Source organism: Anguilla anguilla, chromosome 17, assembly GCF_013347855.1.
Source record: "Anguilla anguilla isolate fAngAng1 chromosome 17, fAngAng1.pri, whole genome shotgun sequence".
NCBI lineage: Eukaryota > Metazoa > Chordata > Actinopteri > Anguilliformes > Anguillidae > Anguilla > Anguilla anguilla.
Window position 1 is genome coordinate 15,949,096 of NC_049217.1, and position 17,752 is coordinate 15,966,847.

The window sequence follows — 17,752 nt, forward strand, 5'->3', positions numbered from 1 at the left end:
GGGAGAACGAGCCCCATTGACCTGCAGAGAGGAGAGCCGGTAGCGCCATTAACACAACTAGCATCGTTAGCGCTATTAACACCACTAGCACTGTTAGCGCCATTAGCACTGTTAGAGCTGCTAGCGCCATTAGCACCGTTAGTGCTGCTAGCGCAATTAACACCATTACCGCTATTACCACCTCTAGTGCCGTTAACGCCATTAGCATCGCTAGTGCCATTAGCTCCGCTAGCACCATTATCACCACTAGCGCCATTAGCACCCTTAGTGCCGCTAGCACCATTAGCACCGCGTAGCGCCGCAGTACCTGTCTCCCGCACCGGGGTGGGGTCTCGCTCCCTCTTCACTGTGCTGATGACCGCCCAGTCCGGCTCATAACCGGGGTCAAAGTTCGTCTCCTCCTCCCCTCCCTCTCCATCCTGTCGAGGGTACAGACAAGATGGCGGCACACATCACTTACCTTACCCCGTCTAGCGTGGAAGGAACAGGGGAGACTGAGCTATAACCCTCAAACAGCCGCACTGAAACCCTGCTGCTTCAATATGAGATTTTAACTTGACGTCAACAGTTTTTTTTTTTCTGACAAGGGAAGTTCTTATTAGTTAACCAAAAATGATGAGGTATTTTGTTAAATGCACAGCGCAGTCCCTTTGAGTGCCGTGTGATTTTAAGAAAACAGGATCTTATGAAGCGACACACACATTACTCGAAGTGGGATTGAATGCCTTCACAAAACATTGTGCCCGAAGAGAGAAAAAAAAAAAAAAAGAAGTCCCCAGCAGACTCGGCAGAAAATAGGGCACAGACAAGATGGAAACTTTCACACAGCACAACCAGCGCTCTCTCATTCACCTCAAAAATAAGCATCTACACGAAACAAGCGACAACCAAATGAAGGCAGCACTTCCTCCTGTGGCCTAAGTCAAGCTACAAAGCAGCTCAACATACTGGGCGAAGCGCCACACTACAAAGCGGAGAACTTCATACGCATTCATACTCTACCTTCTTGGTGTAGAACACAGCCGGTGCGCTTCCTCTCTCCTCTTCAAGGGGGCTCCACTCCAATGCCGGCTCCCCACCCTGAAAATGAACACAGACAGAATTGTAAAAAGGGAAAAAATAACAGCGATGTCTCACCTTTAAGTCACCCGTGGTACGTTAGATCCAACCAGTTTTATCGTCAACCTCAAAGCGTGGATTTACCTATTCCTTTATTCCCCTGTAAAACTCCCGTGCAAAAAACAAACGTTACCTACGGATCTCTGCCTAAAATAACTCCTTACCCTCTCCTCTCACATTCTTTCCATCCTCCCATTGTTTTGGAACCTCTCATGGAAAAAAAGAACTGATGATCAGTATAAATTAGACCACGCACTTCTGGGACATCTGAAAATATCCTGGATGAGTTTCTAAGTGACATTTCCATACACTACCATACATTTACACTTCCGAGTCCTTGTTTCGTTGTTGTTGCTACGCATATTAAGTTTGCTTAATATGCGTAGCAAGGTACTTAACCTGCATTGCTTCAGTATATATCCAGCTGTATAAATGGATACAATGTAAAATGCTATGTAAAAAGTTGTGTAAGTTGCTCTGGATAAGAGGGTCTGCTAAACGCCTGTAATGTAAAACCCCCAGTCCAGCAGATGACCCCGCCTCACCCTCTCGACGATGCGGATGAACCCCGGGATGGCGGTGTCCTGGTTGCTCCTCTTGGCGTTGGTGTGCAGGTACACGCCCTCCTTCTCGAACATCAGCTGCGTCGCGCCCGACCGTAAAAAAAAACAAGGCCAATCACAACCCGGACAACCACACAGCTGAAGCACACGCCCGGTTATTTACGTACACGGGAACCGGTCTGTTTGGGGGGGAAATGACTGCGAAAAGGATGCGTGTTATGTTAAAAATGTCCATCCCATAAAAAAAAAAAAATAGAAATGTTTTCAACGTCGCACTGGCAAAGCTGCCTTTGACTAGAGAAATAAGGCAGGGCTTGTGAGAGCCACAATCCCACCCTGACCCAAACATCAGCACAAAAGCAGGAGCATTAGGTTTCAGTCAAAATAAAGGTCAAAGACAACAGAATAAAATATTAATACTGGCTGACTGAAGAAAAAAAAAACCCCAGCAACATGAAAATGAACACGTTCAACTGAAACATAAAAAGGTCCAAAAAACTTCAGCCTACAAGTGAACATGGTACTTATTACAAATGTCTTTCTTTTTTTACGGTTTTTTATTGTTATATTTCCCCCACCTACAGGCCACACTGCACTACAGGACAAGTCGCACAAATCACAGGAGAGCCACATCGCTGATAACTAATGACATCACAGCCTTGCCTGCCAATGAAAGTACTGCAATTAATACAGAGGTCATGCAAGGGACCTCTACATAAATCCACCCAATGCATTCTGTAAAGTAAATCAGTCAAATTTTGCAAGAAAAATCCAATGAATTTTGGAACTTGTAGAATATTTTTCGGAGGGAAAAATTCAGCCAGTATTTATTTCCTCAATTCCAGAAACAGAGATATTATCTTCTTTTTTTTATTTATTTAATAAACAGCAGCGGTCTGAGTACGATTCTTTGGGGGCGGGGACTAGAACGGTGTTGACGTCCTTCAGTCAGCTGCCTACGAATAACTGTTAACAGGCAATAAATGAAGTCAGTAAAATGATGCCATCTCATCGGCAATGCCATTTAATTTAAATATGGGCATTACACTTGGCAACCAAGTGCAACGTTTGGCAGCTCAATCAATAGGCTACCAGACTGACAGTGCACTTCAACTTTACATAACATAAAGACCAAAGCAGTTTGACACCGCTAGCCCACCCTGAAACCCTAAGCCATGCTATCAAAATATATCACATTATGGGTGAACTTCTATTCGACATAAATGGAAAAATACAGCGCAGAACATCTTGTCCCCTTCGCAAACCAACTGCGCAACTTGGCTACAGTACAGTCATCTCGAAAAACATCGCGTGTTACTCATTAGTTAAGAATGTATCGGCTTTGTAATGAAAGGATAATCTGCGCAATAACAACATGACTATAAAGACCGGCCTCAAGGTAAACGGGTCAAACCAGTGGTGGCTAATGTAACTTAGCGAGTTAAAATTGTTGAAGGTTTTCAGATAGAATCAGCTATACTAGCAGACTACTACCCTGTCTGTATTCAAAAATAAAAGTTTCAACGCTGAGCTCAGGGTAAAAACTCGCCCAGGGAGCAATAACATAAGAGTTATTTATTAGGATTTTGTTGGTCCTTAGTCAGCTAACATTAGCTAGCCGGCTAGCTAAAAAGCTAAGTTACCTGTCGATACCAAACAAACAGCTGACCAGTTTAAAAACCCACCCATCCCAAACGGATTTCATACCAAACGATTATAGGATGGACGTTAATCACACATCACACAATATATTTCAAGTCTAAGCAACAATGGGATTGACTTGTAACTATATTACAAGTGACCAACATTAAAATACTGACAGTAAATACTCGGTTACCTTGTGACTTTCCCCGTTCGACTCCATTCTCTCGTCACTACGTAGCTTTTACAAAAACAACGCAACGGCTGGCCGCAAGAACACTTCCGCTTTGCTTTGCGTATACACCACAGAACACTCATGAACTAGAACTGATATTTGTACCGTAGACATATTACGCTCCATGTTGTAGTATCTATCATTTTAATGCGCCAGTCAAGATAGCACCCACTCAGAATAATCACCTAAGTGTCTAACAACGTAAATAATTCCACTTTGACAATCGAGTTCACAATCGAGTGTAAATTAATTTAGCCGACTGCCATATTTAATATAGACTTCCCCACAAATAGCTAACCAGAGCTAACCTTATAAGTGAGCAAGGTTATATTTCTTTATACACATTTTAATGTCTAATTAAAATTTCGGGTTTAGTGCAGTCCAAAATATATTTAAAATTACGTAGGCCCTAGTCTGATTTGTGATAATGGTAATGTAATATAAGAACCTTTAAATTCAAATTATGCTATTTCATTTCTTAATTTATGTAAATTGTTTATTTAATTTCTTGTATCCTGGCTGCTTTACATGGGGTTCCCCCTGGGAAAAATTTAGTTTTTCTATTTTATTCTATTTTGTTCTTTTCCCTGAGCCAAAAATACTGTACAATATGAACACAGATCTTCTCATAACCACTTTATATGCATGTTCTCAATACGTTTAACTAACTAGTTTCAGTGCATGGTGAATAATTGGGATAGGATGCCATCCCACCACCAACCCTAGTGACGCCACTGATGGGAAATGTATTGTAATATTTACGATTACAGGTAAGAAGGATATATAAATGTTTCGACCCCCCGACCTGTTGTTTTTACCTCTTTTTGGGGGGGGGGGGGGGGGGTGTCCAAGTCTTAATTAGGGGGATCGACCCCCCAATCCCCCCCGTAATTCAAACCCTGTGCGTCTGTATTTTACCCAGAAGGATTCAAACAATGGGACATGCCTTTGCAATACAAAAGACGTTCTTTAATGACGTTGTTTGCTCGTTCTTTTCTTTTAAAGAAGGGGCCTACCGGTTCAGGTTTACAAGTGTTCTTCTAGCAGGGCTATCACTTTCATTTGTCATTTATGGTAAAAGAAAAAATGACTGAATCCATGCCTGTGTTTCTTTCAGCTGGAATGTATGTCTGTGTCTGCATGCATATATGTGTATGCATGTCTGTCTCATAGCCTAAATGTATATGCATTACTGTTATCAGTTACTTATAACACAGTACAAAAGGATGATGATATCTGAAGAAAAACACATTTTCAACCTACAAAAATTGCCAGTTACTTACACATAGACAGTTACTTACACATAGAAAGCACTGTCCATAAGTCATTAATTCAAACTTGTCAGATAAAACCTAGGCCTGCCATAAAAAAAAATATTGATATCGAAATCAGGCCATGTTACAAGAAACAATATTAATTGGCTATTTTCGCTCTCACAAATTGAACAAGTTGTATCCCAAAGCAATGCTACCCAATGCTTTCTAAATTATTTAAATTAACTTGGCCCTGTGTATTTTCATCTTACCATCTGAAGAGAATGTGGTCATTCAAACTTTGTCTCACATCAAGGTGTCAAATAACAAAAATAGCATTCAGGAAGAAGACATCACGTAAATGAATATTTCAAACCCCCCAATGAATACGTAGACTCCAGAAAGGATATGTTTTTACTTGGTTGTCAACTTCATTTTACAAAATGTCCAAGTTCTTGTATATGTGCAACTTAAAATAAACTCAAATTGTAAAATAGATACAGCGCATACATCATACATATGGGGGGCGGGGGAGGGGGGATACATAAATAAATACATATAAAAATTATTAATATTAATGCTTGTTAAATAAATGTTGAATCTTACAAACCTATCCAGAGATATGTTTGCCCCATTAATGTACTGTATGCTTGTACACACAGGCCAAGTTACTTTGAATAACTTACAGATAGCACTTTGTATGTGTGACTTACTGCGTATTTTTGTACGTTGAAAACGTGTTTTTACCAATTAGACCAGATTATACCAGATACCAATTATACAGTTAACAACTATTTTGTAGGACAACTCCACGTTGATTTTACCTGAACACAGTAAATAAATAAATGTAAAAAATATTTTTTTTAAAACATTGCGCAATGAGGCATGAGCGCGCCCGTTGTTCACGCAGCGAGAACGAGCCCGCACGTTCTTTACAGCATGCGCGTATGGGCAAACTGGAGACAGCGAGCTGCGCGTTGCTACTGTACGGGACGTAGCTACGTCGGTGGTTCTAGGGGGAGAGAGCTAGCTGCTGAGAAGGTGGGAGACAGAAAGAAATAAAGTGAGCAAAAGAAAGAGCTGCACAACTGAAGAAGGGCACGTTAAGTGTAAGTAAAGAGGCACTTCCAGAGTTTTTCGCCGCATAATTTTAAGTCGTACGTTTGTAAAGTGTGAGATAGCGGCGAAATGCGATGGCGGTCTAGTCATATCTGGCGAGTTAGCCAGATAGCTAGCTTGCCATAAACAAACAAACATCAGACGCAACCGTCGCTCCAGTATCAGTACAGTAATATTGTTATCTACAATCGGCTTTTGCGGGTACTCCAAACCTTGCAGAGCCAAAAGTGAAAAAGCTTATGAAGTCAGGGGCACGTCATGTCACGTAGCAAAGCTTAGGCAGTGCAGCTTGTTATGCTATTAAAAGCGTGAGACTGAGGGGGAGGGAGAATACAGGGTGCGCGAGAAGGGGATGGAAGCAGGGGGTAATACAGTCAGTTGTTTGTTTGCACCGCGCGAGGCAAGTAAGCATAAAGTACGACCATGCCATACAATGCACCGCGAACATTAATTCACCGCAACTGAGGCTGCAAGCACGCACTTGGACATTGACCGGAATTAAATGAGCAGGGGCCCCGGTTCAGAGCCATGGCGTTGGAGTATCATTACCGTGATCAGATATTATGCAATATTGTGCACAGAATTTTGCATGCGTTTATTGTAAGATAGAGACATTTTGAGTTCGTCGGCGCTGTATAAACAGAGAATGTGTGTTATGGACGTGACCTGAAACTTCTCAAACCGACAGACAGTGAGAGTGAGCGTTATTTTCTCTTGTGACCTGCTTTCGTTACAAGCATTGCAACAATTGGGCAAAATGAATACAAACCGTGTAATATTTGTGCATTGGTCTATGTGTGTATTTTCTGTAGTAATCTATCTCGTGGTAATCTGTTATCAGTGCAGTAATGTCTTGGATTGTCTTTTCTCCCTAGGTGACATCCATCATCAAACCTTCAGTCTCTCTCCTAGTGATTTTATACCTCTCTTCTCTGTTGCCATAGACACTGCCACTTCACACATTGAGTCTACGCACCGGATTGTGGTTTGGTGTTTGTAATTAGGCTCGTCTTCTGAATGTAAGGACTAATGTGCACTTGCTTAGACACTGTAATGCTTTCATACTGCACTGAGAAACAGCAAAGGAATTCATAACCAAAGAAAATAACTTGGAACCGTAAATTAAATTAGATGTTTCGGAGCTGAGAGAACGAAGGCAAGCCAGGAACTTTTCTACCCAGACGAAAGCGAAGAGAAGAGGAACACATGACTATGTACAAGGAACACACACTGGTGTAGAAAAGTGTACACTAAAAGCTATACGAGGATTAGCAGTTCACAGACAAGTAGGATATATACTGTAGAACTAAACTAAATAAACTGACACAGATCCGTACATATCACCAGTGATAAAGTGGAACTTATCGAGAGCCCTGTCCACTTGAAGCTGTCAATCTCCATAGAGCCTTGCCCATAAGCTAGCTTCCAGTCAGTCATTTCCGTTAAGCAGGTAAAACCTGGCGAACATTTGCACATTTCCTTGAGAAGCAATTCATTCTTGACCAGCAAATTCGGTGAGGCCCCCGAACCGTTCCCCCCGTCATGGCGAGCATCACGCAGTCCTCCGACCCCGACATCCCGGACAACCACAGGGAGAGCTGGCTGGCCCTGCTGTCCGCGGCGGAGGCCTACTGCCAGAAATCGGGCTGCGACCTGGCCATCCTGACCGCCAGCAAGAAGTTCCGGTCGCTGGCGGCGGAAGGAGACGGCACCAGGAAGTGGGACGGTGGCGGAGGAGGGCCCGGGAGCAGGAAGTGGGACTTCTCCTACCACGTGTGGGGCCAGGGGGCGCTGGCGGAGTCGTCGCGGCGCTACGTGGACGACATCGCCGTGCTGCACTCCACCTCTGTCCTCACGGCGCAGAGGCAGACGCGCGGTGGGGGCGGGGACGGGGGCGGAGCCACTCTGGGATTGGACACGCCCTCTGAGACTGGAACCCGTGGGGTAAGAGGGCTGTGGTTCTGTCTGCAACACTGGCGTTTGTAGTCGTGTGCTGTGTCTGTTTCAGTCTTCTTCTTCTCTGTCTGTTCCATTCTGAATCTGTAATTGTTCTGCAGGGAGTTCCATAATGTTTGGGACACACTTTTTTCCCCCCTTGATTTGGCTCTGTACTCCACAATTTAAAATTTGTAATCAGGCAGTTTTTGTGTGGCTAAAATGCAGATTCTCAGCTTCTATTAAACAGTATTTTTTAAATATATTTTGGTTTCACCATGTACAAATGATAGCACTTTTTATACATACCCCCCCCCCCCTTTTCAGGGCACCATAATGTTTGGGTGTGAGTAGTCATGTTTAGCACTTTGTTGCGTATCCTTTGCCTTACGTTTCGTCTTCAGCATATGAAACGCATGCTCAATTGTATTCAGGCAGGGGAAGTGACTTGGCCAGCCGAGAATTTTCCGGTACCTTGCCTTTGTTTCTTTAGCAGTATGTTTGTGATTTGTTGTCTTGCTGTAGGATGAAATGCCATCCAATGAGTTTGGAGGCATTTGCTTGAACCTGAGCGGGTAAGATGTTCAAGTTCAAGTCAAGTAATTTATTGCCGTATCGACATAAAATTGATTGGAATTTGTTTTGGTTCAGCTCATGTTAGAACGGAAATAAAAGACGATACAACATGTAACGTGCAGCAGCAAAAATGCCCAAACGGCACAAGTTCACAGTAGAAAATACAGACCATGTTTCTGTACGCTTCAGAACTCATTCTGCTGCTGCTATCAGCAGGTACATCAGGTGAATCTTGGTCTCATCTGTCCACAAAACCTTTTTATGTGTGTAGAACTCTCTTTTAAGTACTTGGTGTACTGTAACCAGGCCATCCTGTTTTTGTGGCCAACTAGTGGTGTGTATCTTGCAGTGTAGCCTCTGTAGTTCTGTTTGTGAAGTTTTCTGCAGACAGTAGTCACTGACACATCCACGCCTGCCTCCTGAAGAGTGTTTCTGATCTACCTTGACAGGTGTTTGGGGGTTTTTCCTCATTATGGCGAGAATTCTTTGGTCATAATCTGTAGAGATCTTCCTTAGCCTCCCAGACCCTTTGTAATTATTGAGCTCCCCAGTGCTCTCTCTCTCTTAATGAAGCCTAAGCTTTGGTCTGTGTCTTTATGACTGTCTTTTCCTTATTTTCTCAGCCTCATAATGGCTTCTTTGTCTTTCATTGGCACAACTCTGGTCCTCATGTTGACAAACGGCAAAACAGACTCCAAGACAAACAAAAGGCTAGAATCAAAACTAGATACTGAAAGCTCTCTTATAGCTGCACCAATGAAGCAATTGTACACACCTGACCAATCAGAAACACCTGTGACGACTTACATTATTTTACATTACAGGCATTTAGCAGACGTTCTTATCCAGAGCGACTTACACAACTTTTACATAGAATCTACATTGCATGCATTTATACACCTGGATACATACTGAAGCAATGCAGGTACTCTTGTTCAAGGGTGCAACAGCAGTGTCCTACCTTGGAATCAAACCTGTGACCTTTAGACCAGCTCCCTACCCATTGTGCTACACTGCTGCCTTTTGTCCCAAACATTATGGTGCCTTGAAATGGGGGATTACGTATAAAAAGTTCTATAATTTCTACATGGTGAAACCAAATTGTGTAAAAATACCCAAACATCATGGTGCTCTTTGTCTTTCTCTCTCTGCATTCTGTCTTGTTTCTCTTAATCTGTGATGTCCTCTTCATTGGAGTTCCCTGCAGTTTTGATTGACGTTGCTCCCGAACTCTGTGTCCCACAGTGTTAGCTAGAGATACTTAGAGGTTGTCATGGTAAAATGCATGAAATGCATTTCATTGGAGTGGCAAGAGCATGGGTGCAGCTATGCATGAGTTACTCTGTCTCACAATTCTGTGCAAAGCAAGCCAGCATCCTCCCCTTTTCACTTTTCACCTCTTCTCACTCTCTCCCTCTCTCCCTCCCTCTCCCTTGTTCTCTGTCTCTTTCTCCCTCCCTCTTCCTCGATCTCTCTCTCTCTCCGTCCATCAGGGCTTGACAGGGGAAGGCGGGGCCGGGACCGGGAACGTCAGCCCCAGCTCGCGGCTCTACTCGCAGAGCTACCCGTCAATCTACAGCTCCAGCTCCGCCATTGGCCAGGCCGCGGGCCAGAACGCCAACGGCAACGGGGAGCGGGAGCGGGACAGGGCGGCGCCCCAGGAGGGGGCGGGGGCCAGAGAGAGGCCGGCCGGGTTGGAAGAGGAGGACGAGGACGAGGAAGAGGAGGAGGAAGAAGACATGGAATCGAGGAGGGGGAACCTGAACGAGACTGCGGGTGAGTTTTTCTGACCGGCGGCCGACGCCTCGGTGTGGCTGTGTAGCGCTACGGCTCTGTTGGCCTGAAGCCGCCCGTCTGCCCGGCCTTCTCCAGTGCTAGCTCCGCTAGGCTAGTGCTGATGCGTGGAGGCAGCCACTGCATGCAGTTTAACCTAAAGCAGAAGCCCCCAGTCCCTCCTCCTGCCCCACTGCAAATGGGAAGTACCCAGTCCCTCCTTTTGCCCCACTGCGAGTGGGAAGTACCCAGTCCCTCCTCTTGCCCCACTGCAAATGGGAAGCCCCCAGTCCCTCCTCTTGCCCCACTGCAAATGGGAAGTACCCAGTCCCTCCTCTTGCCCCACTGCAAATGGGAAGCCCCCAGTCCCTCCTCTTGCCCCACTGCAAATGGGAAGTACCCAGTCCCTCCTCTTGCCCCACTGCAAATGGGAAGTACCCAGTCCCTCCTCTTGCCCCACTGCAAATGGGAAGTACCCAGTCCCTCCTCCCGCCCCACCTCAAGTGGGAAGCCCCTAGTCCCTTCTCCTGCCCCACTGCAAGTGAGCCCTTTGAGTCATGTTAGAATGACAGGAAGTGCTCACTTCACCTGTGAGTGAGTGAGTGAGGGAGGGCAAGAAGGGAGGGAGGGAGGGAGGGAGGGAGGGAGGGAGGGAGGGAGGGAGTACTCAGAAAGCACAGCATCATATCCAGTTCGTACCCAGGGCCATTGGCTTTCACTGAGGATGCACTCTAAATCACTGACAGGTAACTGATGAAGATTTTCTTGCCTCATTTCGAGGTAATGATGTAATCCAACGTTCTAGAATGTTCCCTTGGTTAGTGGCACGTTTTTGGTTTGGTGGGAAATGGATTGCTGCAGAAAATGTTATTTTATTCCACAACTTGCAGCTGCGCACTGTTGAGAGAAGCACATATAAGTAATATGGCTCCTCGCGTACACGAGTAGCAATTGAGACAACTTATAAATTTAGAATGATGGCAGTTGTGCTCAGTTTCGGTTATTGTTGTCAGTGACAGCCACTTTCTCGCCTGAAGGGGGCAGTGGAGTGCTGGGTTCTGAGTCCTAACCCTAACCCCCCCCCCGCCAGGGGTGTCAGACTCCAGTCCTGGAGGGCCACAGTGTCTGCAGGTGTTTGGTGTCAGCCAATTAAGGCCTTGAGAACAAGGTGTGCAAACTATTTAGCCAATCAATGACTAAAATTAATCGCTTGTGCTGAGACTCACCAAAGGACTGTAGTTAAACCCGCAGACACTGCAGCCCTCCAGGACTGGAGTTTGACAGCCCTGCCTGAGACATTTCCGTTTAAAATTTGTGTGCTTGCAAAATGTTCCAGAATTTTCCAAACTTAAGTGACAAAACTCACTAAGGGCTGAGGTGTCAAACTCCAGTCCATGTTTTTGTTCTTTCCTTTCAGTCAGCAGCCAGTTTAGGCCTGGGTTGGAGGGGTAAAAAAAAGGGTGTGTTGGGCCTTTAGCCAATCAGCAGCTTAAATGAGTCAGCTGATTGCTGCAAGCAGGGGACCCCACAGCCCCGCTGGACTGAAACCTGACACCCCTGCCTCAGGGGGTAGGCATGCTCTGGGACAGCCCCCCGGCCCGGGCCTGTCGCTCTGCAGACTGGGGAGTAAGGAGATATCCCAGGATCCTTTTCTTTGCATGTAGTTCCTGCACAAGAGAAGAGATGGCGCCCCCTAAGGGATGCTGTGTGAACTGCAGTCATGCCTGTGTCCATGTTCAGGTTCGTTTCTGAAGGAAAGAGCTGAGCTGAGCTGAGCAGAAAGTCTGTGAGAATGTTCAGGGTTGAGTGACATCAAGGGAGGCGGAGCCAGAGGAGGGGCCGACTCAAACCTTTTTTTTCCATGATTTTACAGACACCACTTCCATTAGATATTTTTTTATTTTAGCAAAGAACAATGCATTCTTTCCACGGCCTGCTGTAACCTCTTCACTGTTTGCCACTTCATTCCGAGTTGCCCATTTGACTTCAGAAAAACTCCATTAATGAGTGGAGCTCCTTCGAGCAGCTGGGTTCAAGCTAATCGAACTCCCTGGGCTATCATTTGCTCAACGTACAAGCCTCTGACTAGAATTTGAATGCTGGGGGCACTAGAAGAGAAAAGCTAACTATGAATCGTCAATGCAGTTTAACCAATGATGTTAATTTTGTGCTTAAATAACGGCTCACAAACATAAAACCAAGTTTGCGTAATTTCAGTGTGTACATTTAGTGGGAAAACGGTTGCCTGTTTTTCAGAACACAGTTTAAATAACATCCCGACATTAATTTTATCGATTTTGCTGGAAGTAATTTGTTTCCCTGGCCACATTTGGCAACACATAAAAATACTAAAAGCAAAGAGAACCTCCAGAGCAGGGCTATTATAACCGCAGGTGATTTATTACAGCTATCCCACAACTGCTCGCAGGTTCAGCTCCATTAATCATTATGTGAGCACGGGCACGCTGTGCTGTAATCTCTGCTCTTGCGTTGTTTGCTTGCCGAGCACCTGCATTGCATTATGGGTGAGAAATAAGCTCACAAAAGTCTTATGGGAAGAGCGGAATGACGCTGAGGTCCTACTCACGTTCGGAAAGCCGAAGCGTGACGCGGAATGCCGTCGAATTCCGCTCTTCGTCGTTTGAGCGTACGCTGGAGTTAAAGGCTTCACCGGTCTTTTTCCTGGTTCCTCGTTATACCCGCCTGTTTGCCCTCCCAAGTTCTTCAGCTTGGTGCAAGGCCGGGGCGCTGATGTGTTGAGTTTTGTTTGGCCTGTTTGAGGAGAGCGTGCGCAAGCAAGGCCTCAAGCAAAGGCACTGCAGCCCTTCTGCCCTTTATGGAAGTGAGCGCTTAGAGTGAGGTTCCTGTGACATCACAAGTGCTCACTTCACCTCTGTGGGAGGGAGGACTGGGGGAGCCTAAAAAGAATTCATGTCAGTGTTATTTTTTTTCTTCCATTGTTTATGCATAATTATTGTTTATTATTATTTTTTGCTTATGCTTACTGGTTTTGAATGAAACACAATTCAAAACCATGTACACAAGCTATATTTACAAAAAACCAGATGTGCAGAATTCCACATGTATGTTCAGTGTTACTGAGGCACTAAACAAAAAATCATTTCAAATCATTAACAAAATTAAATAATGGCACCAAAACATTATCCACCACTCCAACAGCTGATATATTGATCTCTACATGGTATTCAACGCGTTGAGAAATGTGTTTAAAAACCAAGCGTGGTGCAGAGTTCGGACTCTTTATCCGGGTGCCCCACAGGAGTGTTCTCCATGGACGAAGACTCCCTTTCTCGGGACTGCGAGCCCTTCTTTGAGTCCGACGGAGAAGAGGAGAGCACGGATGGTAAGACAGGGCAAACTAGGGCATGGTTTGGTGTTTATCTATGGCTGAGGTGCGGTGAATGTGGTTGGGTGTGGTTGAGGTGCTATTAGTGTGGTTGGGTGTGGTTGAGGTGCAGTGAGTGTGGTTGGGTACGGTTGAGTTGCAGTGAGTGTGGTTGGGTATAGTTGAGTTGCAGTGAGTGTGGTTGAGTATGGTTGAGTTGCAGTGAGTGTGGTTGGGTATGGTTGAGGTGCAGTGAGTGTGGTTGGGCATGGTTGAGGTGCAGTGAGTGTGGTTGGGTATGGTTGAGTTGCAGTGAGTGTGGTTGGGTATGGTTGAGGTGCAGTGAGTGTGGTTGGGTATGGTTGAGGTGCAGTGAGTGGGGTTGGGTATGGTTGAGGTGCAGTGAGTGTGGTTGGGTATGGTTGAGGTGGGTGAGTGTGGTTGGGTATAGTTGAGTTGCAGTGAGTGTGGTTGAGTATGGTTGAGTTGCAGTGAGTGTGGTTGAGTATGGTTGAGTTGCAGTGAGCGTGGTTGGGTATGGTTGAGTTGCAGTGAGTGTGGTTGGGTATGGTTGAGGTGCAGTGAGTGTGGTTGGGTATGGTTGAGTTGCAGTGAGTGCGGTTGGGTATGGTTGAGGTGCAATGAGTGTGGTTGGGTATGGTTGAGTTGCAGTGAGTGTGGTTGGGTATGGTTGAGGTGCAGTGAGTGTGGTTGGGTATGGTTGAGTTGCAGTGAGTGCGGTTGGGTATGGTTGAGTTGCAGTGAGTGCGGTTGGGTATGGGTAGAATAAATTTGGTTGTGTTACGGTCTACCCTCATTCCTCAGGGTCGCTGAGTGAAGACGCCCCGCCCCCTCCTCGCAGCATGGCAGTGGGACAGTTCTCTCTCTCCTCCCGTTCGCACCACCCCCTGTCAATCGCCCGCTCGCTGCCCGTCACTGTGCCCGTGTGGGGTTACCGGGGCAACCGAGCCGCACAGGGAGACAGCCATAGCGGAGAGCGGGTCAGTTTCCCCCCCCCCCCCCCCCCCCCCCCCCCCCCCCCTCTCTCATTCTCCCACTCTCCAGCCCCTTTCACACATGCATTTTAACCCATAAAATGTTCCGGAAACTTTCCCTATTGGCATCATGTGCAAACAATGCTTGAGTCGATTTTCCATGCAAGATGTTCCTCCAGTTTGCCAGGTCAGATTTACAGAAATCTTCCGGCTACAGCTAGTGTGAAAAAAGCAGTAACATTTTTGGATTAAAAAACGTAAGAACCTACGCCGTTCTTACGCAAGACCTTTTGTTTATCGCACAATTTATTTAATTTATACTCTACTGAATCTGCCCTCTCAACATTTCTGGCTCTAATATGAGACACTCCACATCGAAGATATTGGTGCTGCATTGTGTGAGCTCGTCTTCAGTTCATGTAGCCAGACCTGATCTTGTTTTCCATTATTGAATCACTTCTCTTATTGCAAACAAACTTGCCTGACCACGTTGCATGTGTAAGTGTATATACAGAACCATGATGATGTCAGCACTTGTGTAGGTAGGGTGTAGGGGTATGTAGGTATGTCCGTTAATGTGGATGGGACTCTTTTTCCAGTCTGGTTTTGTGATGTTAACCGCTTTGTCCCCCCCTTCCCCCCCCAGTCCGGCTGTCCCGACCTGGATCACATCGCCGCCAGCATGCAGGCCCTGCTCGCACCCGGAGCCACCGACGGCACCGAGATGTTCGGAGGACTCCCCCGGCCCCGCCTTAACACGGGGGACTTCTCCCTTAAACACTGAGAGAGAGAGAGAGAGAGAGAGAGAGGACGCACGCACATGCTCACGCACACAGACACACGCACGCAGACACAGACACACGCACACACACCCTCTGGACACTACGGACACCCTCATACAGTAAACCCCTCCATACCAACATGCTTACCGTAGAGCACACTAATGCAGAGACCGTTGTACACTACATTGATACCTTGAGAGTATGCTCTTTGGGTTCATGGACTTGACTGACTGACTGTGAACTGCTCTCAGAGTATACCCGCAAACCATGGGCGTCCGAATCCGGTCCTGGAAGGTTTGCTGTGTCTGCTGGCACTGATTGGCTAGAGAGTCTGTACCCCCCTGTTCTCAAGGCTGCAATTGGCCGGAACTGAAAGGAAACTACAAATCCCAGCAGACACTGCAGCTCTCCAGCGCTGGGGGTTGACACCCGTGACGAAGACTTACTGACAGCACACAGACTGAGGTGTGGGATACATTTGCAACAGCGATAATGAGAGACCATGCCGACTGCACTCTATCACGCATCTCACTGACCGCGACGACGTGTGTATAACCTGGCTGATTGACTCGCACCCTCGACAAAAATGACCAGAAGAAAACCATTTCAAATAATTCAAGTAATGAGCTACAGTGCAGTCCGTAAATATTTGGGCAGTGACTCAATTCTTTGTTGTTGTTTTGGCTCTGCACTCCAGCACATTGAATGGCAGTGAAAGTTAAACTATGAATATGAGGTTAAAGTGCAGGCAGTTTCAGCCTCACGATGGCCTGCTTTGTTGGCATTGACACTTCTTTGGTCCTCATGTTGAAAGACAATCACAAAAAAAACTCTGACATGCCTCGAATCAACTCTAGAACTCTAACATTGACACTTTGGTCCGCGTATTGAGGGACAACCATAGACCAATGGAAATGCCACGCCTAGAATCAACTCTAGACTTTTTGTTAGTTTCCTTGTACATGAACTACACACAGCTGGCCAATAAGCCACTGAGCATCCAATTGTCCAATTACTTTTGGTTCCCTAAAATTTGGGGGGGGGGGGAAATATAAAAATGGCTGCAATTACTCCATGGTTCACCCAGTATGGGGAATACCCGTGAAGCTGACGCTCTGCGCTTTAACCTCATATTGCTTCATTTCAAATCCAGTGCGCTAGACTACAGAGTCAAAACAGAAATTGTGTCACTGTCCAAATACTTGCGGACTGCACTGTACATTGTATGCTGAAATGAATTACGTTCTTTTATACTAATACAGTTGCCCAGAGAAAATGATTTTATTTCCCAAAAAAGATAGATGTTTTTAAAAAAAAGATTTTTATCCCCCATTTTTGGTCTTCTTGGAGACGGCTCCTCCCCATTATGCTCACTAATCTCATAAACACTAGAAGAGGATTCAGTAGTGTTGCCACAGCATTGCAAACAGGTGCGCCAATACCTGTCACCTTTTTTTTCTTCTTTTTTTATAAAGTAATTGTTAAAAGAAATTTTCTCTGAGCAGATTTATTCGTATAAATTAATATAATTTACTCTTTTGGCGGGAAATACAGCTCACGAGATGTTTATTTGTTACAGCCTTTTTTTGGTCATTTTATCGAGGTCGCCAGTGATTTTTAGGAAGCACTGCGCGGACTCACAAGGACCGACCGCACGACGCGGAGCATTAATGTGACTGAAATAAAGCGTAAAGCCCGACTTGCTGCGAAAGAGAGAGAGATTTGCTACGATAAAGAGAAAGGAAAGAAAGAGCGAGGGATGGGTCCGGAAGAGAGCTGCGCCTGCTGAATCTCCCGACATTTCAAGCCGTTAAATGTACGTGTACATTTGAAATAAAGAAGCCAAATCAATCAGCCGGTTTTGGTTATTTTGTTTCTGAGGTCGTGTAATATTGAGTGTCTTATAATAGTAATGACAATAATTAATTTTTTGGCTGCGGTTCAATCATTTGTCCTTAACTTTTAAGTATTGAAAGCAAAAATATATGTTTTCTTCACAACAAAGTTTGGCGAGTCCAGCCATTATTAAATAATAACTAGTCAAACAAAGTTTGTGTGGAAAACGTGTAACCCTTGCTTTTAATTTTAAGTCAAAGTTACGGTCAAATGTTGATCGAATGCAGACCAAAGTTTCTGAATTGATGTATGAGAATCTTGATGTTTAATTCGGTCCCAAGACATGGTCAAATATTAATGCCTCCAGTTTTCATATCGTTGTCCAATACACTTTTCAGCACAGTTGTGTGAAAACCCAAAGCTTTTCATTTTTAAGCAATGTTAAGATGAGAGCCTGACATTGAGGCTTAGCAGATTTTAAAGCATGCAGTACCTCAGATCTCCAGCAGAGGCTCTGTAACACTGAGAAAAGCCACGCTGAGCCAGAGGAAGGCAGGAGTCCCATCATGCAATCTGCTA

General features: G+C 45.4%; 2 protein-coding genes across 3 annotated transcripts in view; one reads left to right on the plus strand and one right to left on the minus strand.

Moving 5' to 3' along the window:
* tbc1d17 (TBC1 domain family, member 17) overlaps positions 1–3,652 on the minus strand; it is a 12,039-nt gene extending 8,387 nt beyond the window's left edge. For both annotated transcript variants that reach the window (XM_035398095.1, XM_035398094.1), the window contains exons 1-5: positions 3,520–3,652; positions 1,665–1,760; positions 1,003–1,080; positions 308–419; positions 1–21 (exon numbers count right to left, since the gene is read on the minus strand). The exon at positions 1–21 is cut by the window's left edge and continues 166 nt beyond it. In XM_035398095.1, the coding sequence (XP_035253986.1) occupies positions 1–21; positions 308–419; positions 1,003–1,080; positions 1,665–1,760; positions 3,520–3,546 (334 nt within the window). In that variant the 5' untranslated portion in view covers positions 3,547–3,652. The remainder of the gene's footprint in view (positions 22–307; positions 420–1,002; positions 1,081–1,664; positions 1,761–3,519) is intronic.
* A 2,106-nt stretch (positions 3,653–5,758) lies between these two features.
* Positions 5,759–17,191, plus strand: akt1s1 (AKT1 substrate 1 (proline-rich)). The gene is made up of 6 exons (XM_035398625.1): positions 5,759–5,920; positions 6,806–7,874; positions 9,935–10,217; positions 13,495–13,578; positions 14,386–14,561; positions 15,202–17,191. Exons 2-6 carry the CDS (start codon positions 7,473–7,475, stop codon positions 15,337–15,339), a joined length of 1,083 nt encoding a protein of 360 aa, XP_035254516.1. The 5' UTR covers positions 5,759–5,920; positions 6,806–7,472; the 3' UTR covers positions 15,340–17,191.
* Positions 17,192–17,752: the final 561 nt, after the last annotated feature.

Bases quoted from the DNA above. Each gene is read 5' to 3' on its own strand.
- akt1s1 (XM_035398625.1), top strand. From the start codon at position 7,473: ATGGCGAGCATCACGCAGTCCTCCGACCCCGACATCCCGGACAACCAC. The intron at 7,875-9,934 runs GTAAGAGGGCTG...TCCGTCCATCAG, and splicing joins CTGAGACTGGAACCCGTGGG to GGCTTGACAGGGGAAGGCGG. The intron at 10,218-13,494 runs GTGAGTTTTTCT...GGTGCCCCACAG, and splicing joins GAACCTGAACGAGACTGCGG to GAGTGTTCTCCATGGACGAA.